This window comes from Erpetoichthys calabaricus, chromosome 4 (assembly GCF_900747795.2).
Source record: "Erpetoichthys calabaricus chromosome 4, fErpCal1.3, whole genome shotgun sequence".
NCBI classification, from domain to species: Eukaryota; Metazoa; Chordata; class Cladistia; order Polypteriformes; family Polypteridae; genus Erpetoichthys; species Erpetoichthys calabaricus.
The window spans coordinates 324,037,527-324,054,497 of NC_041397.2; the positions used below are offsets into that span (position 1 = coordinate 324,037,527).

The following is a 16,971-nucleotide window of genomic DNA, read 5'->3' on the forward strand; positions in this document are numbered from 1 at the left end:
CTTGCCAATAATTACATTTCATGGCTTGTTAGTGCTTTAACTCTGCTACAGTGGTGTGAAAAACTATTTGCCCCCTTCCTGATTTCTTATTCTTTTGCATGTTTGTCACACAAAATGTTTCTGATCATCAAACACATTTAACCATTAGGCAAATATAACACAAGTAAACACAAAATGCAGTTTGTAAATGGTGGTTTTTATTATTTAGGGAGAAAAAAAAATCCAAACCTACATGGCCCTGTGTGAAAAAGTAATTGCCCCTGAACCTAATAACTGGTTGGGCCACCCTTAGCAGCAATAACTGCAATCAAGCGTTTGCGATAACTTGCAATGAGTCTATTACAGCGCTCTGGAGGAATTTTGGCCCACTCATCTTTGCAAAATTGTTGTAATTCAGCTTTATTTGAGGGTTTTCTAGCATGAACCGCCTTTTTAGGGTCATGCCATAGCATCTCAATTGTATTCAGGTCAGGACTTTGACTAGGCCACTCCAAAGTCTTCATTTTGTTTTTCTTCAGCCATTCAGAGGTGGATTTGCTGGTGTGTTTTGGGTCATTGTCCTGTTGCAGCACCCAAGATCGCTTCAGCTTGAGTTGACGAACAGATGGCCGGACATTCTCCTTCAGGATTTTTTGGTAGACAGTGGAATTCATGGTTCCATCTATCACAGCAAGCCTTCCAGGTCCTGAAGCAGCAAAACAACCCCAGACCATCACACTACCACCACCATATTTTACTGTTGGTATGATGTTCTTTTTCTGAAATGCTGTGTTCCTTTTACGCCAGATGTAACGGGACATTTGCCTTCCAAAAAGTTCAACTTTTGTCTCATCAGTCCACAAGGTATTTTCCCAAAAGTCTTGGCAATCATTGAGATGTTTCTTAGCAAAATTGAGACGAGCCCTAATGTTCTTTTTGCTTAACAGTGGTTTGCGTCTTGGACATCTGCCATGCAGGCCGTTTTTGCCCAGTCTCTTTCTTATGGTGGAGTCGTGAACACTGACCTTAATTGAGGCAAGTGAGGCCTGCAGTTCTTTACACGTTGTCCTGGGGTCTTTTGTGACCTCTTGGATGAGTCGTCTCTGCGCTCTTGGGGTAATTTTGGTCGGCCGGCCACTCCTGGGAAGGTTCACCACTGTTCCATGTTTTTGCCATTTGTGGATAATGGCTCTCACTGTGGTTCGCTGGAGTCCCAAAGCTTTAGAAATGGCTTTATAACCTTTACCAGACTGATAGATCTCAATTACTTCTGTTCTCATTTGTTCCTGAATTTCTTTGGATCTTGGCATGATGTCTAGCTTTTGAGGTGCTTTTGGTCTACTTCTCTGTGTCAGGCAGCTCCTATTTAAGTGATTTCTTGATTGAAACAGGTGTGGCAGTAATCAGGCCTGGGGGTGGCTACGGAAATTGAACTCAGGTATGATACACCACAGTTAGGTTATTTTTTAACAAGGGGGCAATTACTTTTTCACACAGGGCCATGTAGGTTTGGATTTTTTTTCTCCCTAAATAATAAAAACCATCATTTAAAAACTGCATTTTGTGTTTACTTGTGTTATATTTGACTAATGGTTAAATGTGTTTGATGATCAGAAACATTTTGTGTGACAAACATGCAAAAGAATAAGAAATCAGGAAGGGGGCAAATAGTTTTTCACACCACTGTATGTCAAGTCATTCTCATATCCTAGATTTTGTTTTCTATTCTAAGGATATCATCCAAATACTTTGAAGTGTAAAACGGTTGGGTAATTCTCAATCCTTCACTTTTTTCTCTTCTCTTTCCTTCCAAGTATTTAATTAAACCAAATAGTGCACGATAAATACACACAGGTGTAAAGGGTAACAAGCAAAATGGATAACTGCTGCTTTCTTTTGTCATTTGCATCTTATTGCTAATAAGGAGCAATTAAAAACAGAGAATGCAGTTGTTTAAGACTTAAATAAGCAAAAAGGGTTCATAACCTTAACGAGGGAGACATCCATCCATCCATCCATCCATTTTCCAACCCGCTGAATCCGAACACAGGGTCACGGGGATCTGCTGGAGCCAATCCCAGCCAACACAGGGCACAAGGCAGGAACCAATCCCGGGCAGGGTGCCAACCCACCGCAGACGAGGGAGACAACTAAAATGAATCAGAAGTGTTTCTAGAGCAATAAGGGCTTCTTATTAAGCAATTGGGTTGGAACAAAAACCTGCAGCCACTGCGGCCCTCCAGGAATGAATTTGCCCACCCCTGATCTAGGTGCAAACTCAGAAAATAAGGCAAGTAATTATCAGCCCGTAACAAGTGGAATTGAAACAAAGCAGGTCCAATCTGGCTCAGAATTAAAAGACAGAGTAAAAGACGAAGTAGAACTTCATAAAGACGTTCACAAACGTTGCCGCTAAACACATGCAGAGCAGATTATGAAAGAAGTGCAATTCGAAAGGCTCAAAAAAAAAAAAACGTATGCGCGATTCAAATGTGGAGAAACTTAAAGAATATGAAAGTAGGAAAATTAGAAAGTATAAAAAAAGAAAGTAAAGATCGCAGTAGCGCAAACAAACAGAAATTAATACTCGAAAAAGGGAAAATAATCACCATGGACCAGGTGTCATTGAAAAATAAGCAGGACAAAGCGAGGTCAGAAATAAAAGACAAAGAGTAGAAAACTAAGTAAAACATCATAAAGAGGTTACAAAACAAAAGGGCCAAACATATGCAGAGCAGGTTAGAGATAATTCAGGATAGGTTTCTCTGTTTGGAATTTCAGCACAGACAAAGCGATCTTCATCATCAGTAGTTAATCATTTTTTTTGCAAAGTAAACGATAAATGCATGTGAGGTAAAACACGTTTTTGAATTTCTCTGACTTAAACTTCAAAACCTTACAATATTCACATACTTCTGACATATCACCTGTGTCCATATATTCGATCCCTATTCGCCTTTTCGTTATTTCTCCGAGTTATAATTTCTCTTTTTTTGCGCTAATGTGATGTTTACTTTTTTTTTTTGACCCTGTCGTTTTTTTCTGCTTTCATATTCTTTATCTTGGTCTGCATGTGTTTCGCGCCTATGTTTTTTTGGGGTCTTTTGAATTCCAGTTTTCATTATCTCTAACCTGACAAAGTCATTAAACACATGTCTCACTGACCTCATTTAAAAGATTCAGCATATTTGTTTTTACAGAAGTTCTGAAATAAAAGTGAAACTAATGAAATAGCAACAATTCAAAGAAAAAAAAAAATCTTAAAAGAGTGTCTGGAAAACCAAACACGGGGGTTGGCGAGCGAAGCAAGCAGGGGGCAAAGCCCCCTAGTTGTCATTATAATCATCTGAAGACATGCACATCTCTGCTCCCCACTATGCCACTCATTCCAAGACCTCCTAAAAAAAAGTTACCTGAACTGACTGCACTATCTGGCTCGCTCCTCTTTGTACTAGCTACTCAGATGCAACAGAAAACTAAGGTCCATTTGGAGAAAGAAAACGACTCAGTTTGGGCAAAACCCAAATACAAATCCTATTGTTCAGCTGGAATCTCAGACAAATTGGGAAGCACTTTCTCCTTTTGAAGATGTTCCACATTTGCCAACTCAGCAATGACTTTGTAATCCTACTACCCTACCAAAGCATTTTGAACATTTTGTAATGAGTTAAAAATATAACATTGATAACTTGTTTATTCATTTTCTAGGTTGTAAAGGCTAGAAATGAGTATGTATATTTTCTTAGAGAGGGAGTAATGTAAAGTTTTGCTGTTAAGGATTAAATTAGAGAGTTAAATGTTTATTATATTAGAATGAAGAAAGTAGTGTTTATAAAGTTAAGCATTCAAAATCGGGGAGCATATGTGAGAGGAAGCAAGATTGTTTTTTGTTTTGATTTGGACCTGCCTTGTGCTAGCAGTTGCAGAGAATATAGCTTTTTTTTAAAACTGCCAGTTCTTTTTGTTCCTAAAAAGGATTCCAGCCACATTAGAAAAGAAACCTTATTACAGTGTTATCATCTTGTCATACAAAAATATCAAAAAGTGTTACAGGCCTCAAAAAAATACAAACTAGACCAGGGGCCTCATGTATAAAGGGTGTATATGCACAAAAATGTTGCATACGTCCATTTCCACTCTCACTTCAAGATGTATAAAAACTGAACTTGGCATATAGCTACGCACATTTTCATGGCAGGGTCCCTCCCTGCTCGGTTTTGCAAACTAGCAGCACCCAGCATCTAAGCAGTTCTATAGTTTCTGTGTGGTCTCCATTTTTTCAAATTTGCATCAATGAAACAGGATTTATCGAATACACTTAAATGAATTGGATATTGTTTCCAAATGTAATTATCTTGATTTTAATAATTCTGTAGCAATATAATGATGCATAGAATGGCCATTTAGCATTGTTAGAAGACATCACAAAAAGAAGAATTAGGAGAGAGTGTACATTTATAGTTGATGATGATGACTGTCTTCTAAGTTGATTTCTATTTCAAGGAGCTCTCCTCTTGGCGCTGTGTGCTGAAATGGCACCAGCTTTAGAAAGGCAGACTTTGAGGAATTGGGCTCTACCTGGTCCTCTGCAAGTTCTGTCCACTCTCAGGTTTTTAGCCACAGGAGCTTTTCAATGTGAACTGGCTGACCAATTGAGTATTTCTCAATCATCACTGAGTCGTGTCATGCCAGCTGTATAGGATGGTATTATCTGCTTGTCATTCAGATAGATAAGATTTCCTTACACTGCGGTTGAACTGGAAAACATGAAAGTGTAATTCGCAGCAATGTCTGGTCTTCCAAATGAAATCAGAACAGTCAGCTGAACACACATTGCTATTGCAACAGCGCTGGACAAGTTACATTAGGCAGGGATGAATCACCAAAAAATGAGCTGGCATTACATCATCTATAGCAGGGGAGCCTAAAAAAATGGCAACTCTGCTCAGTCAAAGGTGCTTTTTCCAACTAGTGTGTCAAAAGCCAAGCAGTCCTTTTAAGGATAGCAAGTCACGTCAAAGTAAAGAGCAGAGAATCGATCTGTTGTGGCACTTGGTGCCGACACTACACATTCAGAGAATGAATTTGCTTATGTAAATAGGAAGCATTTCCACTCCATTAATGTGCTGCTCTACAGTCCACAGAAAGTGTGTCTCATTGTGCAGGCATGTAGTTTTTGTCCGTACCTGAAGAGATGCAGTTTGATGAACCTGATCCTGACCCACCAAATGATCAGCCAAATAAGACAGTATTACAACTTCATTTGAATGTAAATAGCAGGATGTAAAAACAGCATTTATTTTTTATCCAATTTATTTAATTTGTGGTTAATATCACATACTGTAGTACATCCCTTATATTCCTTAGTTTATTGGTCACTTCTCTTAAAGTGTCCACTATTACATTTTGTAACTCGGAACAGGCTGTCAGCGTACACCGAGATGGTCGGTTTCTGAGGAAGAGGTGTTTGTGCAGCCTTAGCTCGAAGATGTGCTGGGCATAGCAGTACCATTACCACGTGGATTCGAGTCCTTGGCATGGGGGTCATCTTTAGTAATATTGTCTAAAACAGGAGAAACAGATGATGAGCTGCAACTCGTCTTTTCACTATGACTTTGATATCTGACCACTTCTTTTTTATTTCAGGCACTGTGTAACTTTCTGAACTTGAACTTTTGAGTGTTTCCTCCACTCTGTATCATTCGATCAACTTCCTTTTGTTACTTATACCACTGCTTAAACCAACAAATAGTATGTTTTTCCTTGCCTCCACTTCAAATTTGCTGAAATTCTTCTTATTTCAATGTACTTTTACCATTGTCTTTTAACACAACACTCAATGGAAGGAGTTATTTTATTGATTTACATAATCAAATATGAGAAATTCTGGGACGAGTCTGGGTGGGGCTGTAGGCTCATGCACGTGCATTAAATTTCACATTCATTGGGGTTTAAAAAGGGGAAGTGCGTGGAACTTGGCATATGCACAGTTTTCTGCATCTGGATTTTTTGGTGCATACGCCATGTTTTAGTGTGAATTCTATGGAAGGCATTATACATGAGGCCCTAGTACTTCACCTAGGTCTGGATCCACAGAGTAGGCCTCATTACCAAAGGAAGCCTTTCCCCAAACTCAAAAGGCAGTCTTAGAGCCTGCACAGGCCCAAAAATTGGCAAAAAGCTTTAAAGACTCAAATGTCCAAATGGTGAAAATGGACCCAAGGCACAAGAAATCCAAGATCCAAGGGATCCAAGAAAACTAAACAAAGGTGAAAACTAAACAAAGGTGTTTTAATGTTTAAATGTTTATTACAATTCAAAAAAGACAGGAACAAACAAGCAAAAATGGGAACTGTCTTAACAACACAAAAATAAACAAAATAAATCATGAACTGAAAAGCAGTAGTTTCAAATGTGAGCAGGGGTCAAAATCTGTAAGATTCACAACAAATCAAAAATCACAAGAAATTGGAATCAAAGCTTAGATGCAATGCTGAAGCTTCCCCATAAATGCTTTATTATTAAGTAGACCTGCTTACTTGGGCTCCACATGAAGGAGACAACTAAAACAGTGCAAAGAAAACTTAAGAAGACAAGCAACCGCAAAATGTCAAAGAAACTTATAATATTACAAAAATACAAAGGCCAAACAAAGTCAAAAACAGAAATAATATCATTTGAAAAACTATATTTAAGTAAAAACAGATTAAAGATTAAATACACAAAAAAACAGCTTGAGCCATGGCACCAACAACAGCTGTTCCATAACAGCAGGCTCCTTTATTTAAAATGGCACAGCACTAAATCAAACAGTGCATTGACTTCTTCAGCTGCTTCATTCATATTGATTGAATACACACTCACAGGACGGATAAATTAGCCAATCAATTGATAAATAAAAAAATAATTGTATATTGTGTTGAAACTGGAAAATGAGTACAAATACATGAGTGCAAGTTAATTATATAAGTAGTTAAGTATATAAGTAGTTTGGATGTCGGGAGGAAGCATTGAATTGCCTGAGAGCCGTGGGCAGAAAAGACCCTCAGAGGTGCTTTTTAGCACACCTGTGACTAAAAGTGCTCCAAGAGAATACCTCCTGGAGGGGATTTTTCATGTTGTCTTTTCCACAACAGCTTTCATTAAGAATTAAAGAACATGTGGGCCGTCACCCTTGTGCTTTCCAGTTGACACACATTTCAATGGCTTAGACAGTATTGTAAATGAAAGGTAGTGAGTAGTGGGATTACTTTTTCCAAGAAGTAACAACTAAAGTAATCCTGCAGAAACATTCGGCCATTTGTAATGGATTGTCTTCTTTGAGTAACTATTCCAGCTCTGTTCCTTTCCAACTGTATTCTTTCTCTGAGGCTGAGAGCTTCTAACCACTTAGGGTCCACCATTAAACTGAATTGAATTTAAACTTTATTTCCAGACAGCATAATTGCTAAGAATTTCTCTTGGCATTAAATCCATACACATGACATGACATGTAGAACCCACAGTCCCCACCTGATGGTAAAGAATGCAATGCAGGATGGAGAGGCTGTCAGCCTGACTATCGATTTGCCTCCACATAATACTCTGATATCAGGGTAACAAACCACTCCTTCAGAGGTCCTGTTGGGCTACAAAATCAATACAGGGAATGTGTATATCAATGGAAAGGTAACATTTTCACAAACATAAACTGTGATTTCCCTTTTAAATCCTGACAGTGTAGTCTGTCTTCTCCTCAGGAGACAAACATTAGATCAGGAAGAAGAGGTGAAGTTTTAATTCCCAATGTGGCATGAATTGCCTCCCAGTAAAACACCAAATTCCGTTAGTACTCTGCAGACATTTAATTGACCAGTGAGTCTTCATTTTCAAACAGTCAGAATGAATTAATTCAGAAGTTGCAGACACCTTAAGTGATCTCTGGAGACATCACCTCTGTCACTTATGTGCTTTTCCATACAGGTATAAACGCTTGTGAATGGGTTATGATGCATAATCTACATCATTCCTTTCTGTGATAACATTCCAGAAGGACCCCAGGTATCTCCTGCTCAACAGATTACATTTAGTGACACTCATGAGCTATGCCCATGTCTCTCTCCATGACGCAAACACCTCACGTGACTGAAAAATTTAAAACAAAAATCAAAAACGCAATGGCAGCTCCCTCCCTACTTTTTTTTAATCTCCAAATTCAAATGTGTATTGAATCAAAACTACTAATATAAAAAAGAGGACTTCGATTTGTGGAGCCATCAAGTGACCAGTGCAGGATATGCTCAGTGGTGACTGGTCAGATGGCAGATGGTAACACTGGAGTCCCGACAAAGCAAAAACCCTGCATAAAGTGGCTTGGTGATGAAGGTGTTGAACCTGTGCAGGAGGGTCATTGAGTGTGACACACTATAAAATGACAAAGAGCCAGCAGGACAGTCCAGATACACACCTATTCTGTTGCTGTAGGGGGCGCTGATTACAGTCTCCTTTTTATTATAACACACAGAGTATTGAGAATTAGAACAGCACAGACTCCAGGACTTGTCATTCAATCCAAGGCCGCACTCCTTGCCCTTTCCTTTCCTGCCCAGTCCTTCATATGCGACTCCTATCGCCATCTCATCTCCACTGCACTCCACCTCCCAGTAACTGCGAGTCCCAGTAAGAGCCTCTCTGCACAGAACTTGTTCCCACCAGTCAAACCTGAGAGGATGATCAGAATAGTGAACCTTTTTCTTCCTACGTGTCACCTTCTTGTTCCCTTCAGAGAGACGGAGCTCTGTGTGTGCCGTGTTGATGTCCAGTGTGAGTGGACAAAAGTCTAAAGAAGAGAAAAGAAAACGAGTGAGGAAATCTGTGAGTGTGTAACAGGACTAGGGGCGCACCACAACATAGACAATTAGCAAGAGCCAATCAGGAGCTGCGCTGCCCAGACTCGAATGTGTCAACAACAGATTAACAGGAATAAATGGACATACTGTAACAAACAATGTAAACCAATCCACCCACTCCCACCCAGCCTGAGCCAAGGGATTATTAAAAAAAAATTAAGTAGTTGCAAGCTGCGATTTAAACACACAGCAGACCAGGATTCAATTTAGTTACTGGAAGTACCATTAATCCACACTGCAGACAACTCCAAATGTATTAAATTGTAGAAGGTGGACTGCCAGTTGTCAACAGTGACATATTCAGGTGTCTTCCAGCGGGAAGCAATAATTAGTTTGGCAGCCTGGGTACTCAGACAGAATAACTTACATTTAGTGAATTTGAGCAGAAGCCAAGAAAGGTCTAAAAGGAAAATGATTTGAAGTAACAGAGGGATACTTCAGGAGAATAAGGAAGACAGTAGGTGACATGTGTCTCCAAAAAGAAAAGACTAGGGGACAGTGCCAGAACATGTGGAGAAAAGTGCCGGGTAAACCAAGGGTGCATAAATGACAGAGAGGATCAGCAGTGAGGCTCATCAGAAACTACTTATGGAGAGTAGGATAGAGTCTGTATAGAATTCTGAACTGGGTATGGAGGTAGTTTGGGTATCTAGAACAAAGCCTTGCATTGGAGAGAAGTGTGTCCCATGGAAGGGGTGAAGGGAGAGGAGAAAGGTCTTTGATCAAGAGACAAGGGCAAAGGTTTATAGGATGCTTGGAAAAGTAAAGAGTAGACGGTAGAGACAAAACAAAGATTATAATGAGTGATTTGGTGGTATTAGTCAGGGAAATTCCACATGTCCTGAGCACTGATCAGAGTTGAAGGTATAAAAAGAAACTGGATCCAGGGAGATTATTATGTCCTTGTAAAGACTGGAACATCATAAGCCCAACATATCTCCTTTGCACATAACCAAACCAACCCAATCTCGCCTCTCTGACTTTGTCTCCAAACCGTACAACTTGAGCTGACCCTCTAATGTCGTCATTTCTAATCCTATCCATCCTCGTCACACCCAATGAAAATCTTAACATCTTTAACTCTGCCACCTCCAGCTCTGTTTCCTGCTTTCTGCTCAGTGCCACCGTCTCCAACCCATATAACATAGCTGGTCTCACTACTGTCCTGTAGACCTTCCCTTTCACTCTTGCTGATATCCGTCTATCACAAATCACTCCTGACACTCTTCTCCACCCATTACACTCTACCTGCACTCTCTTTTTCACCTCTCTTCCACACTCCCCATTACTCTGTACTGTTGATCCTAAGTATTTAAACTTCCTTACATCCTCACCATTCCACTGTCTTCCCTCTCATTAACATATATATATTCTGTCTTGTTCCTATTGACCTTAATTCTTCTCCTCTCTACAGCATATCTCCACCTCTCCAGGGTCTGCTCAACCTGCTCCCTACTATTGCTACAGATCACAATGTCATCAGCAAACATCATAGTGCATGGGGACTCCTGTCTAATCTCATCTGTCCATCACATTTGCAAATAAGAAAGGGCTCAGAGCCGATCCCTGATGTAATCCCACCTCTGTCACTCCTACCGCAGACCTCACCACTGTCACACTTCCCTCGTACATATTCTGTACAACTCTTACGTACTTCTATGCCACTCCCGACTTCCTCATACAATACCACAACTCCTTTCGAGGCCCCCTGTAATATGCTTTCTCCAGGTCCACAAATACGCAACACAACTCCTTCTGGCCTTCTCTATACTTTTCCATCAACACCCTCAGAGCAAACATTGCATCTGTTGTGCTCTTTCTTGGCATGAAACCACACTGCTGCTCACTAATCATCACCTCCCATAACTTCATGCTGTGGCTTATCAATTTTATCCCCATGTAGTTACTACAGTCCTGCACATCCCCCTTATTCTTAAAATTCGGTACCAATACATTTCATCTCAACTCCTCAGGCATCCTCTCACTTTCCAAGATTTCATTAAACAGTCTGGTTAAAAACACTGCCATCTCTCCTAAACACCTTCATGCTTCTTTGCACTTCCTGATTCACTATCACTACATCATCCAACCTTCTCTCTCTCTCATTCTCTTTATTCATCAGCCTCTCAAAGTCCTCCTTCCATCTGCTCAACACACCTTCCTCACTTGTGAGTACGTTTCCATCTTTATCCTTTATCAGCCTAACTTGCTGCACATCTTTCCCAGCTCTGTTCCTCTGTCTTGCTCACAGGTCCTTTTCTCCTCCTTAGTGTCCAACCTCTCATACAACTCATCATACGCCTTTTCTTTAGCCTTTGCCACCTCTCTCTTCACCTTACGCCTTATCTCCTTGTACTCTTGTCTACTTTCTGCATCTCTTTGACTATCCCACTTCTTCTTCGCCATCCTCTTCCTCTTTATACTCTCCTGTATTTCCCCATTCCACCACCAGGTTTCCTTTGCCTCCTTCTTCTGCCCAGATGTCACACCAAGCACCCTTCTTGCTGTCACCCTTACTACTTCTGCTGTAGTTTCCCAACTGTCTGGTAACTCTTCACTGCCACCCAGTGCCTGTCTTACCTCCTCCCTAAATTCAACCTTGCAGTCTTCCTTTTAAAACTTTCACCATTTGATCCTTGGCTCTGCCCTCAATCTCTTCCTCTTCTTGATCTCCAACGTCATCCTACAGACCATCATCCTATGCTGCTTAACTACACTTTCCCCTGCCACCACTGTGCAATCTTCAATCTCCTTCAGATTGACTCTTCTACATAGGATGTAATCTACCTGTGTGCATCTTCCTCCACTCTTGTACGTCACCCTATGTTCCTCCCTCTTCTTAAAACACGTATTCACCACAGCCATGTACATCCTTTTCGCAAAATCCACTATCATCTGACCTTCTTCATTCCACTCCTTGACAACCATACCTACATATCACCTCCTCGTCTACTTTGTTCCCTTCACCAACATGTTCATTGAAATCCGCTCCAATCACCACTCTCTGTCCCTTTCGTACACTGTCCAGCACCTCATACAACTCACTCCAAAAATCTTCTTTCTCCTCCATTGCACACCCAACTTGCGGGGCATATGAACTAACAACATTCATCATCACACCTCCAATTTCCAGCTTCATAATCATTACTCTGTCTGACACTCTTTTCACCTCCAAAACACCCTTGACATACTGTTCCTTCAGAATAACTCCTACCCCATTTCTCCTCCCATCCACACCTTGACAGAACAATTTGAATCCACCTCCTATTCTCGTGGCCTTATTAACCTTCCATTTAGTCTCTTGCATGCAAAATATATCAACCTTCCTTCTCTCCATCACATTGGCTAACTCTCTCCCCTTACCAGTCATACTGCCAACATTCAAAGTTCCTACCCTCAGTTCCACTCGCTTTACTTTCCTCCGCTCCTCCTTCCTCCGAACACGTCTCCCCCTTCTTCTTCTCCTTCTTTGGACAACAGTAGCCCAATTTCCACCAGCACCCTGTTGGCTAACAGTACTGATGGCGGCTGTTGTTAACATATTGATATAGCATATTGATCTGGCAATATTTTATACCAGATGCCCTTCCTGACGTAACCTTCCCCATTTATCCGGACTTGGGACCAGCAGAAAGAAACACACTGGACTGTGCATCCCCTGTGGCTGTGTTGGCATATAAAGATATTATATGAGTAGAATTTGAAATTGTAATAGGCGTTAGGAGCTAAGAATTACGGGTGGCAATTGAAGTGTTCCCGAGAGATAAAATGAACAGTAAAGGAGACAAAGGACAGCCTTGCCTAGCTCTCCTACTAATGGAGAAGGGGTGTGAGATATTTGAATTAAACAAGAGAACCTGCAGAGGGGGAGGAGTGCAGAGTTTAAACTTTCAGGACATCATCACACCACTTTTTTGCTGTGTTTTAGCATATTGTTACTGGCACTTTCATCCCATTGCTTATCACATGATGTCTAATTTAAGATGGTGAAATCCTATCTAGATATTTAGAAGGAGGAATTTAAGACAGTTAGGACTTTTGTTACTTTGATCTATGAATTCATCTTATACAAATTTCATTTTTGACTTTGTGTGTTTGACTGGCATTCGACTCAGATTGCTTTTTTTTGTGCATTGACTCTCGGTAACTCCATTTTTCCAGTCTTTAAGCTCCAAGACATTAAGTACAAGCCTCTTTGCCCATTTCATAAACAGCCATGCCTGTGGTTTCCTCTCCTCCTACACAAATCTGTTCATTTTCTCTTCCCAACTAGAAAATCACTCTAATTGTATTCATTACAGCTCTTGGCCTTGGCATGAACTTGAGTCACTGGGGTCTTGGGGGTGAAACTCTATAGCCTACCTCCCTCTCTAGAACAGAGAGTTAAGTTGAGATTTTGTCACAGCTTATCTATGGTCTTTCACATCTTTGTGCCTTCTGGTTTCTCTGCACAGGACAGAAACAGGGACACAAGATACTAAAAGCTTTCCTAAAATGTTTGCCTTCTCTGATCTCTCCAGAACTCACATTTTTTTGTTCTTTTTACTGTATATATCTTGGCAAAATTGTATTCTTATAGTGATGTGCAAATGTTTGCCCCCCCCCCCCCCGCATGTCTGTTACTATGAATAGTTAAGTGAGCAGAAGGTGAACTGATCACCAAAAGGCATCAAGTTAAAGATGACACATTTCTTTAATATTTTAAGATTACATTTTTATTCATAGGTACAGAATACCAAAAAAATTAAAAGGGCGTGAAGTAAAACAAAAGTGATCAAAGCACATAGAAACTCTCCCTGGTTTAATGAAAACACTCGAGCTGTTAAATTAGAGTGTCGAAAACTGGAGCGCAGCTGGAGAACAACAAAGCTACAGGTCTTTCAAATTGCATGGACAGGGAGTGTTAATAAATATAAAAAAGCCCTCTTTAAAGCTCGGTCAGAATATTATTCTACATTAATAGATAGCAATAATAAAAATCCTCGGGTACTGTTTAGAACAGTGGCTAAATTAACAAATGGAAATTCAGATCTACAGTGCAAAATACCAACAGATATTAGCAGTACAGACATTATGAACTTCTTCAATGAGAAAATTAAAAATATAAGATCCCAGATCTCTGCATCACAGTACAAACCAAATACTAGCTTAGCAGACCCTGTCTCACATTGCACTCAGCACTTTAGTAATTATAATCCTGTAACTGAGCAGGAAGTCTTAACTTTAATTTCTAAAATGAAGCCCACTACTTGTTCCCTGATCCAGTGCCAACAAAACTAGTAAAAAGTGCAATGGATGTTCTTGCAGCGCCTATCCTAAACATTATCAATAGTTCATTATTGCATGGCACAGTACCTGATACACTAAAAGTGTCAGTCATTAAACCATTACTTAAAAAGTCAGACCTTGACCCACATATACTAAATAATTATAGGCCTATTTCAAATTTACCGTTTCTCTCTAAAATACTAGAAAAAGTAGTCGCCAGTCAGCTTCAGTCACACCTTACGCATTACAATTTATTTGAGAAATTCCAGTCTGGTTTTCGCACTGGTCATAGTACAGAAACGGCACTAACACGGGTTGTAAATGACATTCTGATATCCTCTGATGAAGGAAACTCCACTGTAATTATGCTGTTAGACTTAAGCACAGCATTTGACACCATTGACCATTCTATTTTACTACACAGGCTAGAAAATGATGTTGGGCTTACAGGCACCATGCTCGCTTGGTTTAGTTCTTATTTATCAAATTGATTCCAATATGTACAGAAATGTGCTGACAGGACTCCATCATTATACACAGAAGTTCAATATGGTGTCCCGCAGGGCTCAGTACTGGGACCTTTACTGTTTTCACTTTACATGCTTCCACTGGGATCTCTCATTAGGAAACATAATGTTAATTTTCACTCGTATGCAGATGACACCCTGTTATACCTTTCATTTAAATCAGATGAAGTTTCTCCAATGTTGTCTTTAATTAGTTGTGTTAGCGAATTAAAGGAGTGGATGAATGAGAACTACTTGTCTTTAAACACCGATAAAACAGAGATGTTAACTGTTGGAGGGAATGACGCTGACCATAACAATATTTTGTCATCATTTCACTCAGTTGGAATCACCATTAATTTTACTGAATCAGCCCGCAATCTAGGAGTTATCTTTGACTCTAGCATGTCATTTAAAGTGCACATTACAAAGTTCTCCAAAACATGCTTCTTCCATCTTAAAAATGTTAGGAAATTAAGGCGCTTTCTAAATTAGCAGGATTCTGAGAAATTAATTCATGCATTTATCTCTAGTAGGATTGACTACTGCAATGCGGTGTTCACTGGATGTTCAAACTGTTCTCTATACAGCCTCCAGTTAATACAAAATGCGGCTGCAAGAATTATTACAAGAACAAGAAAATACGAACCCATAACTCCAGTTCTTAAATCCTTACACTGGCTCCCGGTTAAGTTTAGGGCAGATTTCAAAATCCTTCTTTTAACATATAAAGCATTAAATGGCCGAGGTCCAGCTTACTTGTCTGAACTTATCATGACTTACAAACCAGAGCGCACATTAAGATCTCAAGATACTGGTCTGCTTATGGTTCCAAAGATTAATAAAATATCAGTGGGAGGTCGAGCTTTTAGTTACAGGGCCCCTAAACTGTGGACTGGTCTTCCTGCTACTATAAGAGATGCCCCTTCGGTCTCAGCTTTTAAATCCCGGCTGAAGACTCACAACTTCAGTTTAGCACACCCTGACTAGAGCTGCTGATTAACTGTACAGACTGCATCTCTGTTGTTAGTCATTAGCACTAAAACATAAGTAACATGATAGTTAGAATTGGATACTAACCCTCACCTATTCCATTTCTCTTCTCGGTACTCAAATGTGCCACTTGGTGCCACGGCCCGCCTGCCAAGTTGTTTTGCCTGCCTAAGGTAAAGTTATCCCTGATGTAGGATCACAGGAATTGTGGGAAAGAGGGGTCCTTTCATTGGATTGGCTGGCCCAGTACTGTTTCAGCCGTGGAATGGCCAAATGGGGGAGGCAGCTTGATGGATGAGGTCTCCAGGAGTCTAAAGTTATCCAAATCTTCTTATGTGATATCATCTACTGTTAAATTCTGCTCTGTATTTCTAAAAAAATTTTATTTTTAATTTTTTATTTAGGATTTGTTCTGTTCTGTGTACTGCATTGTATTGTATTGACCCCCTTCTTTTGACACCCCCTGCACGCCCAGCCTACCTGGAAAGGGGTCTCTCTTTGAACTGCCTTTCCCAAGGTTTCTTCCATTTTTCCCTACTAGGTTTTTTTGGGGGGTTTTTCCTTGTCTTCTTAGAGAGTCAAAGCTGGGGGGCTGTCAAGAGGCAGGGCCTGTTAAAGCCCATTGCGGCACTTCCTGTGTGATTTTGGGCTATACAAAAATAAACTGTATTGTAATAAACTGTAAATGTTTGGGCACCCAACATGGTCTGTACTTAGTAAGACCCCTTTGGAAAGTCTCACAGCTGATAAATGCTTTTTGTAGTCAGCTAAGAGTCTTTCAGTTTTAACTTGGGGTGTTTGCCCATTCAGCTTCCAAAAGGCTTCTAATTCTGCAAGATTCTTGGCCCATCTTGCCTCCACTGCTCTCTTTTTAGATCTCCCCACAGATTTTCAATGATGTTTAGGTCTGGGGACTGTAAAGGCCATGGAAAAATCGTCAGCTTGCACCTCGAGATATTCCATTGTAGATTTTGAGGTGTGTTTCGGATCATTATCTTGTTGTAGGACCAACTTTTTTATAGATGGGGTGATGTTTGCCTCTAGAATTTGCTGGTATTTATTTGAATCCATCCTTCCCTCTATCAATGATATGTTCTCTGTGCCACTGGCTGTAACATAAGCACAAAGCCTAATGTATCCACTGCCATGCTTACTATTTGGAGACGTGTTCTTTTCCTGGAATTTTGCACTCTTTTTTTTTTACCAAATATACCTTTGCACATTGACATTGACTTCATCAGTCCACAGAACGTCTTTCCAAAATGCATCAGGCTTGTTTAGATGTTCATTTGCGAACTTCTGGCTCCAAATTCGTTGTTGATGAAAGTGAATGAGAA

At 40.2% G+C, this 16,971-nt stretch overlaps 2 protein-coding genes across 6 annotated transcripts in view; one reads left to right on the forward strand and one right to left on the reverse strand.

The window, feature by feature from the left end:
* Positions 1-16,971, reverse strand: part of LOC114643536 (tripartite motif-containing protein 16-like protein) — a 385,751-nt gene that overhangs the window by 328,596 nt on the left and 40,184 nt on the right. The window contains exon 6 of one of the 3 annotated variants that reach the window (XM_028792110.2): positions 6,335-8,797. The exons of the other annotated variants lie outside the window; for them this stretch is intronic. Coding sequence (XP_028647943.1) covers positions 8,259-8,797 — 539 coding nt within the window. The 3' untranslated portion in view covers positions 6,335-8,258. Of the gene's footprint in view, positions 1-6,334; positions 8,798-16,971 lie in introns of those variants that run through there. 3 annotated transcript variants of the gene reach the window in all.
* LOC114643524 (tripartite motif-containing protein 16-like) overlaps positions 1-16,971 on the forward strand; it is a 336,382-nt gene that overhangs the window by 174,381 nt on the left and 145,030 nt on the right. The window lies entirely within an intron of this gene.